Source organism: Anguilla rostrata, chromosome 7 (genome assembly GCF_018555375.3).
Source record: "Anguilla rostrata isolate EN2019 chromosome 7, ASM1855537v3, whole genome shotgun sequence".
Taxonomy (NCBI): domain Eukaryota; kingdom Metazoa; phylum Chordata; class Actinopteri; order Anguilliformes; family Anguillidae; genus Anguilla; species Anguilla rostrata.
In genome coordinates, this window is record NC_057939.1 from 27,990,505 (window position 1) to 28,009,036 (window position 18,532).

The window sequence follows — 18,532 nt, forward strand, 5'->3', positions numbered from 1 at the left end:
TGGACGCCACAGTCGGCACTGTACCTGGTGCCTCTAACTCCATGACCAGTTCCTTTGCTGTTGCCTTGGGGTTCAGTTGAACCTTTCAGACCAAAAGTTCGTTCAGCCCTGGGAGTTCATTTGTGTCTCCTTCCTGAATGATGCAGTGTCTGCGTGGTCCCAAGATTTTTATATTTGCATACAATTGTTTGTACAGATGCTCGTGGTACCTTAAGTTTTTTGGAAATTGCTCCTAATGAGGAACCGGACTTGTGGAGGTCCACAATTTGTTTTTCTGAGGTCTTGGCTGAGTTGCTTGGATTTTCCTGTGGTAGCAAGGGCAAAAAGGCAGTGGTTCTAAAGGTAGGCCCTTAAATACAGCCATAGTTGCCTATTAACTCCCAATTAACTCCTAATTATGACAATTGGCCAATCAGAAGCTCCTAAAAGGTCATTACATCAATTTCTTGAATCTTCCAGACTGTTTACAGAGACAGTCAACTTGGTGTATGTAAACTTTTGACCTACTGGAATTCTGATATAGTGAATTAAAGCTGAAATAAATCTGTCTCTAATCGATTGTTTAAAAATTACTTCTGATGTGAGCAAAGTAGATTCCTTAATTGACTTGCCAAAAGAAATGTATGGTAACATGAAATATGCAGAGTTGTGAAAAACTGAGTTTGAATAGACTAGGTGTATGTAAACCTTTGGCCTCAACTGCAGTTAAATAATACAAAACAAACAGTTCTTTCTTAAACCAGAATAACTGAAACAAGACAATCATTCTGCAGTGTGTTTCACAATATTTTTCATTTAATGCTTCAAGAAGGCAAACTTTACAGGAAAACAATGCTTTTCTAAATTTTATTTTAATTATAATATATGATTTATTGTACGTTTATATTGAAGTGCTAATTCAAAGACTGAGGGAGACCACAAAGAACTGCAAATAACAAAATTTTTCTAAATAACTAAACTTATCTTTTCACACTAACAAACTGAGCAGAAGCAACTTGTGTGGTAATTACTAATCATGACAGAGTCAATTGCTTACAAGCCAGGAAATTTTGACATAAGCGTTTTATAAAAATAACAGCATGAACTCAGAACACAGTTTCATAACCTTGATTTTTGGCTTCTCTCACAGCGGTCTCTGTCGGGGACTGACACGGACCGAACAGAACAGAAGAATCTCGAGTCTATCAAAACCACACCTGGATCAAATGCATATCTGAAATACTTTAACCAATGGAAACAATTTCAGAGGATTACTGACCATTTTAAAAGAAAACATCTATTTTCCCCAATAATCACACCAAAACTCGTTATCATTCAATGGTGTTTTTAAACCAGAGTTAAATTATTTCAAACAAATACTTGATCCAAGTGTGATTCCAATAGCTATTCAGTTCACATGCAATACATAAGCTGGTCACATGCCAGAGTCACAAATTTTTGTTAAATGACAGGACTGTTACAAATTGCGTTTATCCAACTCCAGCCCAGATGGGGCTGCAGCGTCTGCAGGTTTAACGTTTCTGCTGATCTGACCAGTCTAACAAGACAGCAGGCACTCTGTAGTTGCGATCCCCTCACATGCAGAAGTGGTCACTGACTGGGGATTTGACTGGCCAAGAGCCATAGCCCTTCTGTGAGAGGTAGGACTTGAGCACGTTCTTGGCCTCCTGGTATGGCTTTGCCATCATCTGAAAAAGAAAACACAGGGTTTCACTTGTGTAAGTTTCATGCTTTGAAGCCTTTTTCCAGTGGTGATTTAACAATGAAGGCAGAACATTGAGGGATTTATTTCAGCACAGCAGTCAGGGATACATAGATTCTACAGGGTCCAGATGGCGCCGCGGATGGCTGCCTCGGTGTGTTGGTGAGCATTGTTTTGCCTTGTTTTGTTTATAAATTCAGTGTTTTGCGATAGCATCCAGAACTCTTTCACCAGAGAAGAGCTCATGAATATCAGGGAAACAACTCCTGTGGATTTATTTCCCAAGTTTCTCATCCCAACTGCGGAATTACTGGTCATTTTGGTCACACCCTTGTTCACGCAGTGAAACGCCGGAGGAGAGGGAAACATGCCGGTGCGCTCGTGCGTCTCCGCAGACGCGGTCTACGCACTCCGTTACCGGGAATATTTCTCTCTAACGTGCGATCACTGTGCAATAAACTGGACGAACTTCAGCTACTGGTGGAGAAGAACAGAGACTTTTCTTCATCTTCCGTTTTGTGCTTCACGGAAACTTGGCTGTGTGGATCGATACCGGACTCTGCGCTGCAGCTAGCAGGCTTTCAGCTATTCATAGCGGATCGCAACACAGAGCGCTCCGGCAAAATGAAAGGTGGAGGTATTTGTTTTTATACTAACAGTGGCTGGTGTAAAGATGTTACAGTGATTATGCAGCACTGTTCTCCTGTTCTGGAAACTTTTTTCATTAACTGTAAACCCTTCTACTCCCCCCGCGAGTTCGCTTCATTCATTCCGGTCGGTGTTTACATTCCACCGCAAGCCCTCGCGTAGGAGGCACAGCGTATGCTCGCCGACCAGATACTGTGTGTGGAGCGGACAAACCCAGACTCTTTCGTTATTGTCCTCGGCAACTTTAACAAAGGGAATCTCAGCCACGAACTGCCTAAATACCGCCAGCTGATTAAATGCCCGACCAGAGAGGAGAACACTTTAGATCACTGTTACACTACAATCAACCGTGTCTATCACGCCGTCCCCCGCGCTGCACTGGGACACTCTGACCACGTCATAGTCCACCTGATTCCTGCATACAGGCAGAAATTAAAACTCTGCAAAACTGTTGTGAGGACATCTAAGAAGTGGACCAGTGAAGCTATAGAGGATCTTCGCACGTGCTTGGACTGTACTGACTGAGATGTTTTCAGGACTGCTACCAACAGTCTGGATGAGTACACAGAGGCTGTGTACATTCATCAGCTTCTGTGAGGACAGCTGTGTACCATCACGCACCAGGGTTAGTTACAACAATGACAGACAGCTAAGGCTGGCAAAGGAGGAAGCATTTAGGAGTGGGGACAAGGACCGGTTTAAAGAGTCTAAATACAGGTTTAGCAAGGCAGTGAGAGATGCTAAACGACTGTACTCTGAGAAACTTCAACAGCAGTTCTCAGAAAACAACTCAGCTGGACCAGACTCTGTCTCTCCCTCCACCCTGAAGCACTGTGCCGATCAGCTGTCTCTGGTGTTCACAGACATTTTTAACACCTCACTGGAGACATGCCACGTACCAGGCTGCTTCAAGACCTCCACCATTATCCCCGTCCCTAAAAAAACAAGGACCACAGGACTCAATGACTACAGACCCGTCGCCCTGACCTCTGTGGTAATGAAGTCTTTTGAGCGCCTTGTACTGTCCCACCTTAATACCATTATGGACTCACTCTTGGACCCCCTGCAGTTCGCATACAGAGCCAACAGGTCTGTGGACGATGCCATAAACATGGCCCTCCACTTCATCCTCCAGCACCTGGACACTGCAGGAACCTACGCCAGGATCCTGTTTGTGGACTTCAGCTCCACCTTCAATACCATCATCCCGGCTCTACTACAGGACAAGCTCTCCCAGCTGCACGTGCCTGACTGCACCTGCAGGTGGATCACCGACTTCCTGTCTGACAGGAAGCAGCACGTGAAGCTGGGGAAACACGTCTCCCGACTCCCGGACCATCAGCACCGGCTCCCCTCAAGGCTGCGTCCTTTCCCCTCTACTCTTCTCCCTGTATACAAACAGCTGCACCTCCAGTCATCAGTCAGTCAAGCTCCTGAAGTTTGCAGACGACTCCACTCTCATTGGACTCATCTCTGGTGGAGATGAGTCCGCCTACAGGAGAGAGATTGAACATCTGGTGTCCTGGTGCAGCCATAACAACCTGGAGCTCAACGCCCTAAAGACAGTGGAGATGGTTGTGGACTTCAGAAGGAACCCAGCCCCACCCTCCCCCATCACCCTGTGTGACTCTCCAGTCGACACTGTGGAGTCCTTCCGCTTCCTGGGCACCATCATCACCCAGGACCTCAAGTGGGAGCTGAACATCAGCTCCCTCACCAAGAAGGCTCAGCAGAGGATGTACTTCCTGCGGCAGCTGAAGAAGTTCAACCTGCCAATGCCAATGATGGTGCACTTCTACACTGCCATCATTGAGTCCATCCTCACCTCCTCCATCACCATCTGGTACGCTGCTGCCACTGCCAAGGACAAGGGCAGACTGCAGCGTATCATTCGCGCTGCTGAGAGGGTGATTGGCTGCAACCTGCCATCCCTCCAGGACCTGCACACCTCCAGGGCCCTGAGGCGGGCAGAAAAGATTGTGGCCAACCCCTCCCACCCTGGACACAAACTCTTTCAAACACTCCCCTCCGGCAGGAGGCTGCGGTCCATCAGGACCAAAACCTCACGACACAAGAACAGTTTTTTCCCGACTGCAGCTGGCCTCATCAACAAGGCCCGGGACCCCCACTGACACTGTCTGTTATCCTGACCCCCACGGACACCAAACAGAAAGCACCTGTACTTATTCTAACACTTTGTCCCCTTGCACTATTGTTTATTGTTTACTGTTTACCGTTTGCACTGTGTTTATGTTATATTTATGTTATTGCATGTTTTATTTTATTTTATTTCATTTTATTTATTTTATGTTCACTGTTATGCATCACCAGACCAAAACAAATTCCTTGTATGTGTAAATCTACTTGGCAATAAAACCTGATTCTGATTCTGATTCTGATGCACACACACTTTGTAGCATGTTACAAATTTTGTGCTTGGAAAAGGTACACATTTCTTAGGTGAATGATAACGATTGGTAGGCAATTCACGATACAAATAAAAAGTACTTTTTTAAAGTATATAATTATTATTTTTTTTTTTAGTTTTATTATTAGTACTATACAGCTACAGTTCACAACTATGTTAGCCACTCTGTAAGAGGGTACAGGTACCTTAGCCTTGTTATAATAAACAGGTACAGTGCACAGGAAACCTAGCTTCTCTGTAAGACACATTTACAGTGCACAGAGACCTTAGCCTCCCTCTAAGACACAGTTACAGTGCACAGAGACCTTAGCCTCACTGTAAGACCCAGTTACAGTGCACTGGGACCTTAGCCTCCCTCTAAAACCGCGTTTCCACCGCAGGAACTTTACCCCGGAACTAGGAACCTTTTGAGGAACTCAGTGCGTTTCGACCGCAGGAACTAGGGTCTAAATTAAGTACCGGGGACTTTATTATGATGTCCCTGCTCGGGGGGTAGTACTTTCCAAAAGTACCTGAACTTTTGGGGTGGGGCGCAAGCGCTGAAAATTTCTGATTGGTCGACTAGGCTACTCGCAGTGTTTTATTTCAACCGCCATTTTTAAAAATATGCCGCCGCAAACCGATTTATTTTCATAATAACTTGAAATCAAACTTGTATGTTATGCGGCGCAGTAGCCTACTTTTGGTTATAGCCTGCCAACGTCTTGGAATTATAACGTGTATGCTCTTTTGTTCTTTTCTTGCTTTAGTATTCGTTTTATGAAATGTTAAGCATTCGTGCTGGGACAGCACGTACCAAAACGGTTTAATTTGGTTGCTGAATATTTTCTTCCGGATTTTCTTTGTTAGCCCGTTGTAATTGACTCAAAACGTTTGATACAGTTATGTGAGGTATGCGGTAGTTCTGCGTAATTTACACTGGTGATACAGTAACAGCGAACTGGAAATCACCTTCCGCACTTTTTGTCAGGGTAAAATAACAGGTTAATTCTAGTAATCGTCCCTTTTGCTTTTTCAGACTGACATAATTTTACTCTGCCATTCTTCAATTCCACAAAAATACCAGGAAGACTATGGACTAATTTATGGTGCATGGTTCGCATCTGGAGGGCACACTTCGCTGCTCGGCTAGCAGTAACTTTGAAGGAAAGCAAACGGTGGCTGTACGACTGCTAATTTAAATTTTCACGCAAGTCCGAGTTTACGTTCTATTCGTCATTTTGCGATTAGCCTATATGGAATTGACAATGAAAAAGTAATCAATTCAACAGCAAATTGTTTACGACGTGTGCATGTTTTCTGCTGTTGTTGCCAGTTATTTGTGGAATGTGAATGCATTCTGTCACCTAAGATGTCAAGACATGAAAGTGAATGTTCGCATAAAAACATAATGAATGCGTCTGAGAGGATATATAAAACAGTTACAATCTGTTGGCCTGTTATATCCTATTTGTTGCATAACAACGGTCCAAGTCCAACTACCAACGACAATTTTGCTTGACAACGGTAAAATATGCCCTAACGGCCGCGGAAGAATATTTCAATTTCAGGTGATTAAATCGATTAAAAAAATCAATAAATACAAAAGTAACCATATATAGTCATTGTTGGTAACCCGTTGTATATAAGTGGAATAAACCCCTCCGGGCTGCCCCGGTTATTAGAAAATAATGTAGGCTACTTCGGTGGTAGTATGGGGTTACAGAAGAAATCATAGGACAGATGGACCGATGACAATGTCGCTTTTTCATATGTCAGTGGGCTAATTTGCCTAATCTTTGCGGGACTTTAGACCGCGGTGGAAACACAGTGGGCTAAAGGAACCTTTTAGTTCCTTGAAAAGTAGTTAGTTCCTGGGACTAAAAGTATTTTTAGTGGTGGAAACCAAGCGGCCAAAACCAGACTTCGTTTTTGAAGCTCATTTCCTGGTCTTGTTGTTCCTGGTTGCTCACTAGCGCCACTACGGTTGGCTCCAGTATAGGTGTTTTCATATCCGGTTTCCATGTAAGTCTACGGTACAAATGCGGTCAAAATACAAAGTCAATAATTTTTTCTCATGAGAACAAATAGTCACAATATGTGTATTTTATTCGTCTTATGACTGTCCATGGGTCGATTTCATGATTTATTGTGTCATTTGGGCACTGTTATAATATTTGTTGTGGACCAATGAGGTACAGTTTGCGTCACTTCCTGATTACTGCGGAGGACTAAGCTACAGTAGGGGCTACAGGCTATGGTCACTGGGTGGGAGGTGGCGCCTCTTGGCCTTGACATTGCGGCTCCGACTACGGTCCACCTGTGCGAAGTCAGAAAATGCAGGCATCCCATTTCGTAGTGATTTCATTATGGCGTCTGCTATTTACAGCTGCACTAGACGACCATAAAATAATCCTCCTCTGAAGTTTTTCAGTAGCCGAGTCATTTACTATTTCCTTTAGCCTACTTAACCAAATAATTAGTTGGCAGAAAGCGTAATCAGCTTGCTATATTTGGTAGTCCAGTAGCCTATGCTAAAACAGTTCGCAACTTTGGCTACCAAGCCATTTGACTAGCTAGCTAACCCTAACCGGCAAATATTCAATCTGTCAAATGTGTTTGACGGCTTGTCAGTCGTGTACATTCCGTAAATGTCTACCTGGGCCATGCTTCACGCATGTGACAAAGCTCCTATAATCCCGATTTTGGGATAAACACTGCAAAATTTTCAGTTTCACAAAGCGAATTAAGAGTCTTAAGGTTTATTTGCTGAATAACATACAACACACGATGAAATCACACACACAGAATTTAACGAAATTAACCATTTTTGTAAGACTGGCATTTAGAAAGGAACATGTTTTTAGCATTTAAGAGACCGACAAGAGCATTTAAGACAGTGGTTCTCAGAATCGGTCCTGGGGGCTCCTTGCGTATATTGGCTTTCCTCCATTGGTTTTGATGATTTACAAGAAAAAAAATATAATAGCCTAATAATAATTAGAAATTCAATGTACATTATTTTTGTCTTCATGCTCCAGGTGGAAAACTTGCTGTACAAAGTACGTTGTCATATTTACCCGCCTGCAGATCAGTTATTAAAATACTTGGTAGATGTTAATCACCGCTGATAGTGTTAATTTTTATTTGGTAGAAAGTGACTTGCAAACGATTGGTCAGCTAGCGTCACCCAGCAAGTGAACACCACAAACGGCGATGGAGTAGCTAGTAGCAGTTACTGGCTCATTAACTGACTGTGGCGAAAACCTACGATGATAACTTCCTTGGTTAACAGCAGGTCTACCAGACAGTTACGAAAATTAGCATAGTCAAATCACCAGTAGCCTACACATCTCTGATTGATTGACCATCAGTGTAGTTGATGTTCTTCCCCTGTGGTTCATATTGCTAATGCGTGAGCTAACCACAGATAGCCTACCTAGCTCACTGGCAAGCTGATATGCTAGCTAAGCATATTCGTTTTGCTGAGAAACATGAATTGAAGATAACTGAACATAATTGTATTATTAATGTCATACATATAACGTGATTACATGACACAGTACAGTCACAGATGGAAATTAAACTCCGTAAACATTTGATAATATATTTTAAAACATAACGGCAGACAGTCAGCTAGCCTCAAGTTCGTTCTGCAATCGTTCGTTCAGGTTGATGGGTTTTTCCGCACCGGACTGTCAATCACATTGTAAAAATCACAGAACCGCTTAACTCTATGGTTTTGGCTCCAAATCGACAACATGGCCGCGCCCGCCATTGAGCTTCAAAACGTGTTTTAGAGACCCACGGAGAGTCAATGGGTGACGTCACAGTAGCTTTGTCCATATTTTTTACAGTCTCTGGTGGAAACGCGGCTTAAGACACAGTTACAGTGCACAGGGACCTTAGGCTCCCTCTAAGACACAGTTACAGTGCACAGGGACCTTAGTCTCACTGTAAGACCCAGTTACAGCGCACAGGGACCTTAGCCTCCTTCTAAGACACAGTTACAGTGCACAGGGACTTCAGCCTCACTGTAAGGCACAGTTTCAGTGCACAGGGACCTTAGCCTGCCTCTAAGACACAATAGCAGTTTACAGGTACCTTAGCCTCTCAGTAAGAAAAAGTTAAAGTGCATAGGTACCTTAGTCATCCTGTATGACAAAGTTAAGCCACACAGGTATTTTAGACCTTCTATAACACACAGTTACAGTACACCAGTACCATAACCTCTCTGTAAGACAGTTACAGTGCACCGGTACCTTAGCCTCTCTGTAAGACACACTAACAGTGCACAGGCACCTTAGCCTCTCTGTAAGACAGTTACAATGCACCGGTACCTTAGCCTCTCTGTAAGACAGTTACAGTGCACCGGTACCTTAGCCTCTCTGTAAGACACAGTTACAATGCACCGGTACCTTAGCCTCTCTGTAAGACACAGTTACAAAGCACCGGTACCTTAGCCTCTCTGAAAGACACAGTTACAGTGCACAGGTACCTTAGCCTCTCTGTAAGACACAGCAGCCAGCAGGTCGGGCCTCTGAGCTTCTTGTGCTACCAGGTTGAAGCGGCTCAGCATAGCGGCTTTGCACAGACGGCTGGCCAAGGCGGGGCCACTCTTAAACGGAGAGCTGGAAAATACCAAACGCTCCATTAGGAAACACCACAGAGCGAGGGTCCAAACCTTCCCCACCCCGACAGCAACCCCTACCCCAGTAGCCCACCCAACATGACCACCGTGCTTCCTCAAACAACAGCCCAGTGTGAACCTAAAGTACAGCATGACTCTGTGGACCAGCACAATGGCAGTGTGCATGACTGCAGTGTTTGAGTGTGTACATTCCTGTGTGTGTGTGGGTGCATGTGCGGGTGTGTGTGTGTATGTGTTTGCGTGTGTCTGTGCATGTCTGTGGTGTCAGGACAGTGAGGATTAAATAAAATGCCTTAATGTTCTGAATCCAGTGGCCTTAACAGCCTTGTTCACCATTCGGCACTCTGAATACGGAACACAAGTCCATCAACAGTTTAAACATCTGACTTATCCAATATATAAAATATATATATATTTGACTTAATTCAGCAATTATTATCAAAGATATCAACTATCAGTCGCCAAATTGGTTGATAGGCAGAGCAACCTGTTCGATCAACATTTATCAAAATGTACAACTCACAACCAGATTAAAATTCATATCTGTAAGGTACATCATATGTAAACCATTTCTTGCTGCTAGATTAGAGGCGGTTAGAACAGATTGTGCCATGTCGTAACATTACACCACCAAACAAAACAAAAAAAGCAACATAGCCTAGGCTTTACCATTGTATAGTTAAACCTGAAGATCATTCAATGTGTAATAACGTTGTAACAATGCGCTACTGTACACTAACATTAGACTCTACAGCAGTCTGAAACTCTGGGTATTGCACCCGAATAAAGAAATGCTTTGATTTCACGTCTAAGCTTGAGAGCTATTTCATGATCAATAGCTAACGGTAGGCCTACTTAGTAATCCTGTTCTGCGACAAGTTCTGGGAGAAAATGGGCACAGCAAATACTAACTGTAAGAGTTGTTGCAGTATTGTAGCGCCTCCAGGCTCCAGAAATAAAACCCATTTTTTGTGAGTTTCTTAATTTTTTGTAATAGAAAAAAGAATATTGCTTTCTTTGCATCAAGAGAAGGGGAAATGCTTAGGCTCACTTTACCCGCACAAAACAGTGGAAAGGGCATCATTTACATATCAAACCTCTGAATACAACAACTGACAAGGACAATATCCTTGATTCCAGCACATTCCAAAGTCAGTATTTATTGTTGCACTTTGTATCTCCCAGCATTTGACAATAGGCTATTGTTAAAATGCGTACGCCTATACAAAAATACTGTAGGCTATGTTAAGGTTGACAGTTACCATCCAAAACTGCAGAAAAATCATGGAAAACACTAAAAACGGAAAAAACTGTGAAAATGGCAAAAGAAAAAATGAGGAATGTCATGGGATCCATGGTACCTGCAACTTGAGTGACAAACACCCAGCCAGTTGGCTATTTCCTGATCACATCATGAAATCATCTTTATTATATGAAATTATTTCTGATCATCAAGCTATATTAATTTGGGGGTTATTTGGCCTGTTTTGTAACTTCCCTATCCCGTCAGTTGGGCCAAGTTTGAACTTTCTAGCTGATGTCTTGAGGTGTTGCTTCAGTATTTCTAGATAATCATTTTTCCTCATGATGCCATCTATTTTCTGAAGAGCACCAGTCCCTATTCCAGCAAAACACCCCCACAACATGATGCTGCCAACCCCAAGCTTCACAGTTGGGATGGTGTCCTTTGGATTAAAAGCCTCACCCTTTTTCCACCATATATAGAGCTGATCATTATGGCCAAAGTTAGATTTTTGTTTCATCAGACCAGAGAACACTCCTCCAAAAGGCTAGGTCTTTGTCCAGGTGATCACCTGCAAACTTCATTCTGGCTTTTTTTATCCCGGTCTTGGAGTAGGGGCTTCTTCCATGCGCGATGGACTTTCAGGTCATGGTGATGTAGGATTCTCTTAATGGTCGATGTAGATACTTTGGTACCTGATGCCTCCAACTCCTTGACCAGTTCTTTTGTTGTTGTCTTGAGGTTCAGTTGAACCTCTTGGACCACAGTTCGTTCAGCCCTGGGAGTGAATTTGTGCCTCATTTCTGAACGATGCAGTGTCTGTGTTAGGGTTGAACGATATATCGCAGTGATAATTACGACCATGAAATTCACTTTTTGTACGTCGCTTTGGATAAAAGCGTCTGCCAAATGAATGTAATGTAATGTAATGTAATTATTGCATGCAATAATGGTCGCTGCCACCGTGTGGCATACCACCTTTCTTTTTGTCTTTTTCTCTTATATTAATTATACCTGAAGCGATAGCAAACAACCACGCTTTTGGAGGCTGCGTGAAACGCTTTCCAGAGAAAAAACGTCACCTATTGCGTGGCAAGTGGTGAGCTGAAAGTTGGTGGGGCGCAAAACTTTTCTTTAAACTAATCATTCTCACTAATCATTAAAACTAATCATTAAACTAATGATCTCAAACTGCTTTAATTAATTTTCAGTGATTAGCAAGCATGCAAGCAGTCCATCTGACTAATCAATTGGAAAGTGACACACAGCTTCTTTGCATTGTGTTAGGGAGATTAAATGATACATGCGATTTAAAAAAAAAAACAGTTTTAATCATTAGCAGTAACGGAAATTTCCCCTGATTTTCCTTGAGTATCAATGCAATTAATCCACAAAATAGGCTACTCAATACTATCATATATAGCCAGCTCTCCCCAAATAAGCAGTTTTAGCGAGTAGCCTAGGACTTATGGCCTACATTTATTTTCATTTGCAGTACGAAATTGTGCACATTTTTAATCAACATTATTTGTGGATACATGCACTTCTATCTCCGCACTCGTATTCATGGCAAATATTTGCAATGCGTAGATTGTAAACAATTTTGAAGTGCAGGTTTTGTTTTTGCTGGTTATTCTGAAAGCTAACACGGTAGATAACAGACTGGTGTATCTAGTTTGTTAAGTGTAGAATATTTGGAGATTAAAATGGATTTTTAACGGATAAATTGAATTGATGATTTAATCCCCCTATCACGGTATGAAGACGCTGTGTGTTAGGTTACTTGCCATTTGATTAATCCTATCGTTGGCAAGCTTGAAAATAAAGGAAAATTAATGAAAACAGGTTGAGATCAATGATTAGTTTAAAGGGAAGTTTTGCGCCCCACCAAGCTGCAGTGCGACCTTGCTGCTGATTGGCTGTCAACACCCAGTAGGTAACAGCGGTTCCGTTTTTCTCCGGAAGCATTTTACACAGCCTCTTTAGTTGTTTAGTAACGCTTCAGGTATAATTAAAAAGAAGAAGACAAAAGAAAGGTGATACACCATACAGTGGCGATGACCGCTATTGCATGCGATAATTATCGCTACGATATATCGCCCAGCCCTAGTATGTGTTGTCCCAAGGTTTTTATATCTACACACAATTGCTTGTACAGATGCTCATGGTACCTTCTGTTGTTTGTAAATGGCTCCTAAGGACTTGTGGAGGTCCACAATTTTCTTTCTGAGGTCTTGGCTGAGTCGCTTGGATTTCCCCATGGTATCAAGGGCAAAAAGGCAGTGGCTCTAAAGGTAGGCCCTTAAATACAGCTGCAGGTGCCAATTAACTCCCAACTAACTCCTAATTATGACAATTGGCCAATCAGAAGCTTCTAAAAAGTCATTACATCAATTTCTGGAATCTTCCAGACTGTTTAAAGAGACAGTCAACTTGGTGTATGTAAACTTTTGATGTGAACAAAGTAGATACATTTCTTTTGGCAAGTCAATTAGGGTATGGTAACATGAAATGTGCAGAGTTGTGAAAAAGTGAGTTTGAATATCTTTAACCTAGGTGTATGTAAACTGTTGGCCTCAACTGTAACTTAAAGGCAGTCAAAACCTAAAAGTATTGTTCATTGCACCAAAAAATGCACAGAGAATTTCTAATTGTTTTATGGGTGTTTTTTGCGCAATTTCTCCTACAGATGGCTTAGGTGGCTTGAGAAAATTCTGAGGCGGCCCGTCCAAGATATTTTAATGCAGGAAACACCCTGGAGTCTGTCAAAATACGACTACGCCATCAGTACCCATGTGGTGTTTTCCATGTGTTCTGTTTACTGTGATTGGTTGAGTCTACTCAGCTTCCGCCACTTCCGACAGGACATTCTCGCCTATGTTTTCATTTCGGTAATTCACATTTTAAAGTGACCTGCTGACAGACTTTCTCATTTATGCATTGATTTCCGCTTGATACTGGAACTACTTCAGAGAATGTAGATTTCATCTATCAGGCCTCAATAACCATTATGTATATAGACATTCAAATTTTCAAACAATGATTTCAATTAAATGTTACAGATTGCTTTCAAATTTAAAATCAAAAAGAAAATGATCCTTTTGGCATTCTGTGGTCACGCTGGGTCTCTGACCCCCAACAGTTTGTGCCCTCTCAAGTAATAAAGTACTAAAAATTTCAAAAGAGAGAAAAACTCCAGGACACCCCAGGTCTGTATACATTTGCAAGACCCTCAGCATGATTCTAATTGCCCCAAGGATGTTTCTTTAATGTTTGAGGAAGGGAAAACAGGGCTAGAGAGGAGGCAGATCAAAATATATAGTCCGTCTCTCAAAGGCAATAATCAAAACAACGACATCAAAACTATGACGTGCATGCATGTGGCATGTGTGCGTGTTTATGTGTATGTGTGGTGAGATAAGGTTGCACTTTGCACTTAGCTGTTAGCTTTGAACAATATAGTGACTGTACTTTCTGAACAGAGCAGGAAACAGACTCACTTCCTGTGCCATGATAGTAAGCAAGCAAGCCACAAGCAAAGCCTTTACATGCAACTGAGAGCTCTGCAAAAGTCAGCTGGAGACACAAACGCAACATAATCTCCATAACAAAACTAAGTGAACCAAACCACATCCTGTCAGAGTGAACCAAACTGCATCACCTCAAAGGGAATCTCACTAAATCCACTCAAAGTTAATCTCACTAAATCTACTCAGTGAATCAAACTACATTCCCTCTAAGTGAAACCCACTACATCCCCTCAAAATGTTTAACATTTGGTTCTTTGTACAGTTCCTTAGGGCAGGAAAAAGCTCATAAAACCAGCTGCTAAAATAAATGTCTGCCATAACTAGGGGTGGGCGATATATTGTGTATACCCTGTTGTCAAGTTCAATTTTGTACATGATTTTAAGGATATCTATGTGGCATTATGCCATATTAAAATTAAGTGACTTATTGAGTGATTGATGTGTATGTCCACATATGTGTTTAAAGGTATACTATGTAGGATTCGGCAGCCCTTCAAGACTGTGTTTGTCATCAAATAAGTCTCCTCAACCCCACCCACACCTCCGTTGAGGACACACCCTTGAGCGCTACAAGCAAAATGTAAAGCAAAGAGGTGAGGTGGTCAGATTTTTAAAGAATTTTTTGCAACACGAATGATTAAATAGACGGTCAACAGTAAATAGGCTGTGTTGAGTGCACCCATCAGTGTGTGAGAAAATCATAAGGTAGATAATCCGTAGTGCTGTTGAAGCTATTATGTGTTTGTCCTCCTTTGGAATTTAGCTATTCCGGACATTTAGTTACAATTGGGATGTAAACACGAAATCCTGCGTGGAATAAGTAACATTAGCAGGCCATAGGTCTATCATAGCTAGCTAATACACTTGTAAAGTGAATGACTTTGTCATGAAGTTATCCGTAGCCTATCCAAATATTAGCTTCTTTATTTTTTCAAATGCACCATAATAAGTACGTTCATGCCAACGGATAACTGGTAGTTTATGTGAATAGCGCTCCGCGGCAGAGCTCATTTTCAGCTCTTCAGCGTAACTTCCGGTGACGCTCAATAACCGGAAGTCAGACAACAAAGCAGTCACATTAGTACACACGTCTATGGAGAAGGTGTCAGAATCGGTAAAGTTACAGACTTTCAGTAAGAAATTTTGTAAGAAATCATGGTTTATATTAAACATTGCTGTTATGCGACATGCAATAGCGACATTCGGTACACAGACCGACCATTTATGGCGGGTGTAGGATTTATAAGCTTCCCTAAACCCAAGATGCAACTGGAGAAGTGTCAGCGTTGGATTAGGGCTTGTGGCCATCCAAAAGTGCAACTGAGTGTGGAAAAGGTGAATAAAAGCATGTTCATTTGCACAAAACATTTTGTTGGAGGCAATGGACCAACTGATGATCACCCTGATTCCATCCCTGCAAGATATCATTCAGAGCAGGTAAGTTAATCTTACACCTACTGTTTTATTAGACAAAGATCTTCTAGTAGGCCTAAATAATGATATTGTTAGCTAGCACAGTTTATGCATGAGTAGCGTAAGAGGGGCCTAGAGGTGTACAAAATAGCCTCTGGTTCCACAGATCTATCAGTACACAGTATCCAACAATCATGCCAATGTGTTAATAAACCACATTTACTTTACTCCCCAACATATCAAGCCTACATAAATTACATTTTTAATGATGTCGAATTATGTAAAAATATGGATTTTTTGTTTTGTATGGTGTTGACTGTCATTGTACAGATGAAAATGGGCCCAAAGTTTTTTTCAATAAAAAATAGGGAATATAATTTTGAGATTCAATGGGAAGTGTTAGAGAATATTTAACATATCTAAACTGACGTGAAGTTGAGGATTCTGGCTGTTACCGCTGTATACAAGCCTATTTATATCCGTCTTCAAGTGGGATGTGTTTTGAGGGGAAATTTGTGTAATCAGAGGATATTATATAATCAGGAAAAACTGAGGGGCTGATGCCATCCTGTATCTGATCACTGATAGATTGTTCCCTTATTTCCAGGTGCAGCGTTTCTCAAGAAAAAGAAAGCCAGACATGGCACGAGAATTCTCCCTTGCAGTTAATGAGGCGTGAAATGGCCGTCGCAAGAAAGTTAGACAATACAGTGACTGTGTTCTATTTTCATGCACAGGAGCCGGAGACGTGCTACATTATTGTACTGTATATATTGACAACCTACTTAAGCTGTTTTATTGCCAGTGCTAATAAAACACGCGCTGTGAACCCATTCCATCCTGTCTGCCTGTGATTTCTGCCAGAGTAGCGTCGGTCGGGAACGAGGGGTTACATCTGGTGTACGCTACTTCCTTGTTCAGGTTTTCCATTCTCCTCCCCTGACGTTGAAGGCACTGGTCCGCTATGTCAGCCGCTTTATTCGGGCGCACCCAGTAATCAACAGGACTTTCATGGGCTTTAGGCAGAGTGTTATATAAGTCAGCTGGAGGCATGCAAGAATACGACAGGTCACCAAAGTGTTGCTTCAGGATGGCACAACACTATGAAACTCAGCAGTACATTGTGGCCCTGGTACCTCATCGGGTGTTAAAATCATTTTAATTTATATTTATATTAGCATTTAGGTTGGAAGTTGGTAGTACAGCCATTATGACAATAGGCGCTAAACAAAAAAGCGCATTTCCACGTCTGACTTCCGTTCCGCTAGTAGAAATATGATGTCACCAGTGACGTTGCCGCCGTGGAACGCTATTGTAGCTACCTTATCTGACCTGTGTTCTGTAGTTGTTCCAGCAAAAGTATGCGGTTATTGTGTGTCACTTTAGATAAAAATGTCTGCCAAATAAAATGTAATCTAATCTCATATTACACTGTTAAATTTCTGATGTATAGTTATAAATAATACGTTGAACGTTTAGCAAATATTGATTTAGCATAATTTTCAATACCACAATGAAAGTAACAACTTATGAATAGAATGTTTACTAAGCCATTGATTAGAATAATTTTTTAGCTTTGTTAGTGAAGTTGGCTATATGTAGTTAAATAGCATGCATGCTGTATCGAATTCAGTTCCCCTGATTGATATAAATGCAGGTGAATTACCGAGCTAGTTGTAACTATAAACAGTAACAGCAGTTCCCATGGGGGGAAGGACATCTTGACGGGAGAGCAGAATTCAATACGAAAGCTACTCAACCTTGGTATCTAGCTGCGTAACGTAACTATCTAAAAGTAACGATAATTACAGGTCCAACAGAAAACAGGCCAACTCTGTGTCGCTTTTCATCCCCTTAGTGACGCCACAGAGCACAAGCAATTCCAAGGATGACTCTAGTTTTTGAACGAGCCCTGTTGGCTTGTCTTTTTGCTTTGTGGTACCTAGACTTATCTGCCACTGCAGCAAATAACTATCACAAACTACAGGCTCTGTAGCCAGGCGCACCCCTCCCCACACCGAAAAGAGTGCCACGCCCCGCAACATCCCGAACACATTGTAGAATAACAAACACAGATAAAATTTGCACAAATTTGGCAAAAGTATGAGATTGTCAGTGCATCATAGATGTCTTAGCCTAGTTATTTAACAACATTTTCAAGTAAAAAGTCCTACATAGTAAGCCTCTAATGTATCCTCATTGAATGGGCACAAATGTAATCTACGAATACAAATGCTTTGATAAGAGTTTTGAACTGTTTAGCCCACCCTTTCTTCAGAGTACTTTGCACACAACCCCTTGCACACATGCCAAATCTGGCCAATCCTTGCCCATTTAGGTTGGTACTCTATTTAGAGCTTTATAACTCTAGATGTGAGCATTACAAGCTGCGGTTACATGCACACTTTTTCATTCTGATTGAAATCATTCCGATTGAAGATTTTGTGTCAACTGTTTACATGGGATGTGATCTAATACGGTCTGGTGTTTACATGCGCCGACGCATTTAATCGGAACAGCTGTGTGACATGCGCAAAAGTGATGAATACATCGTAAAAAGGGAAGTTGGTGGGTCTGATCCACTTTTGTTGTTGTGGGATTTAGCCTTGTAATAGGTGGTTTTCAAAGTTTTCCGCGGTTTTTAATTTGTTCAAGGCTTCGGTCTATCCCGGCTTTGTTCATATTTTCATGGACTTGTTTGTATAGGTCATTATTTCCAGAGAGATCGGGAGTATCGGGCTACAGTGAAACTTCACATTCTATCAGTTGCACTGACAACGCTCATACAAGGCATCCAACGTTGTTTTCTCAGCCAAAACTAAAATCTATGTTTTCAGTACTTTCACAATTTCTTCTGTGCCGGCAAATAAGTCAGAGGTGGTCCAGCGCTAGCTTTTGGTTGCTAAGGGGACGTGTATCCACAACCCTATATAAATGA

At 41.9% G+C, this 18,532-nt stretch overlaps 1 protein-coding gene across 3 annotated transcripts in view; it reads right to left on the minus strand.

The window, feature by feature from the left end:
* Positions 1 to 773: 773 nt before the first annotated feature.
* adad1 (adenosine deaminase domain containing 1 (testis-specific)) overlaps positions 774 to 18,532 on the minus strand; it is a 48,169-nt gene continuing 30,410 nt past the window's right edge. For 2 of the 3 annotated variants that reach the window (XM_064344011.1, XM_064344010.1), the window contains exons 11-12: positions 9,256 to 9,388; positions 774 to 1,688 (exon numbers count right to left, since the gene is read on the minus strand). In XM_064344011.1, the coding sequence (XP_064200081.1) occupies positions 1,575 to 1,688; positions 9,256 to 9,388 (247 nt within the window). In that variant the 3' untranslated portion in view covers positions 774 to 1,574. The remainder of the gene's footprint in view (positions 1,689 to 9,255; positions 9,389 to 18,532) is intronic. The other variant, XM_064344012.1, reaches the window with a different exon arrangement.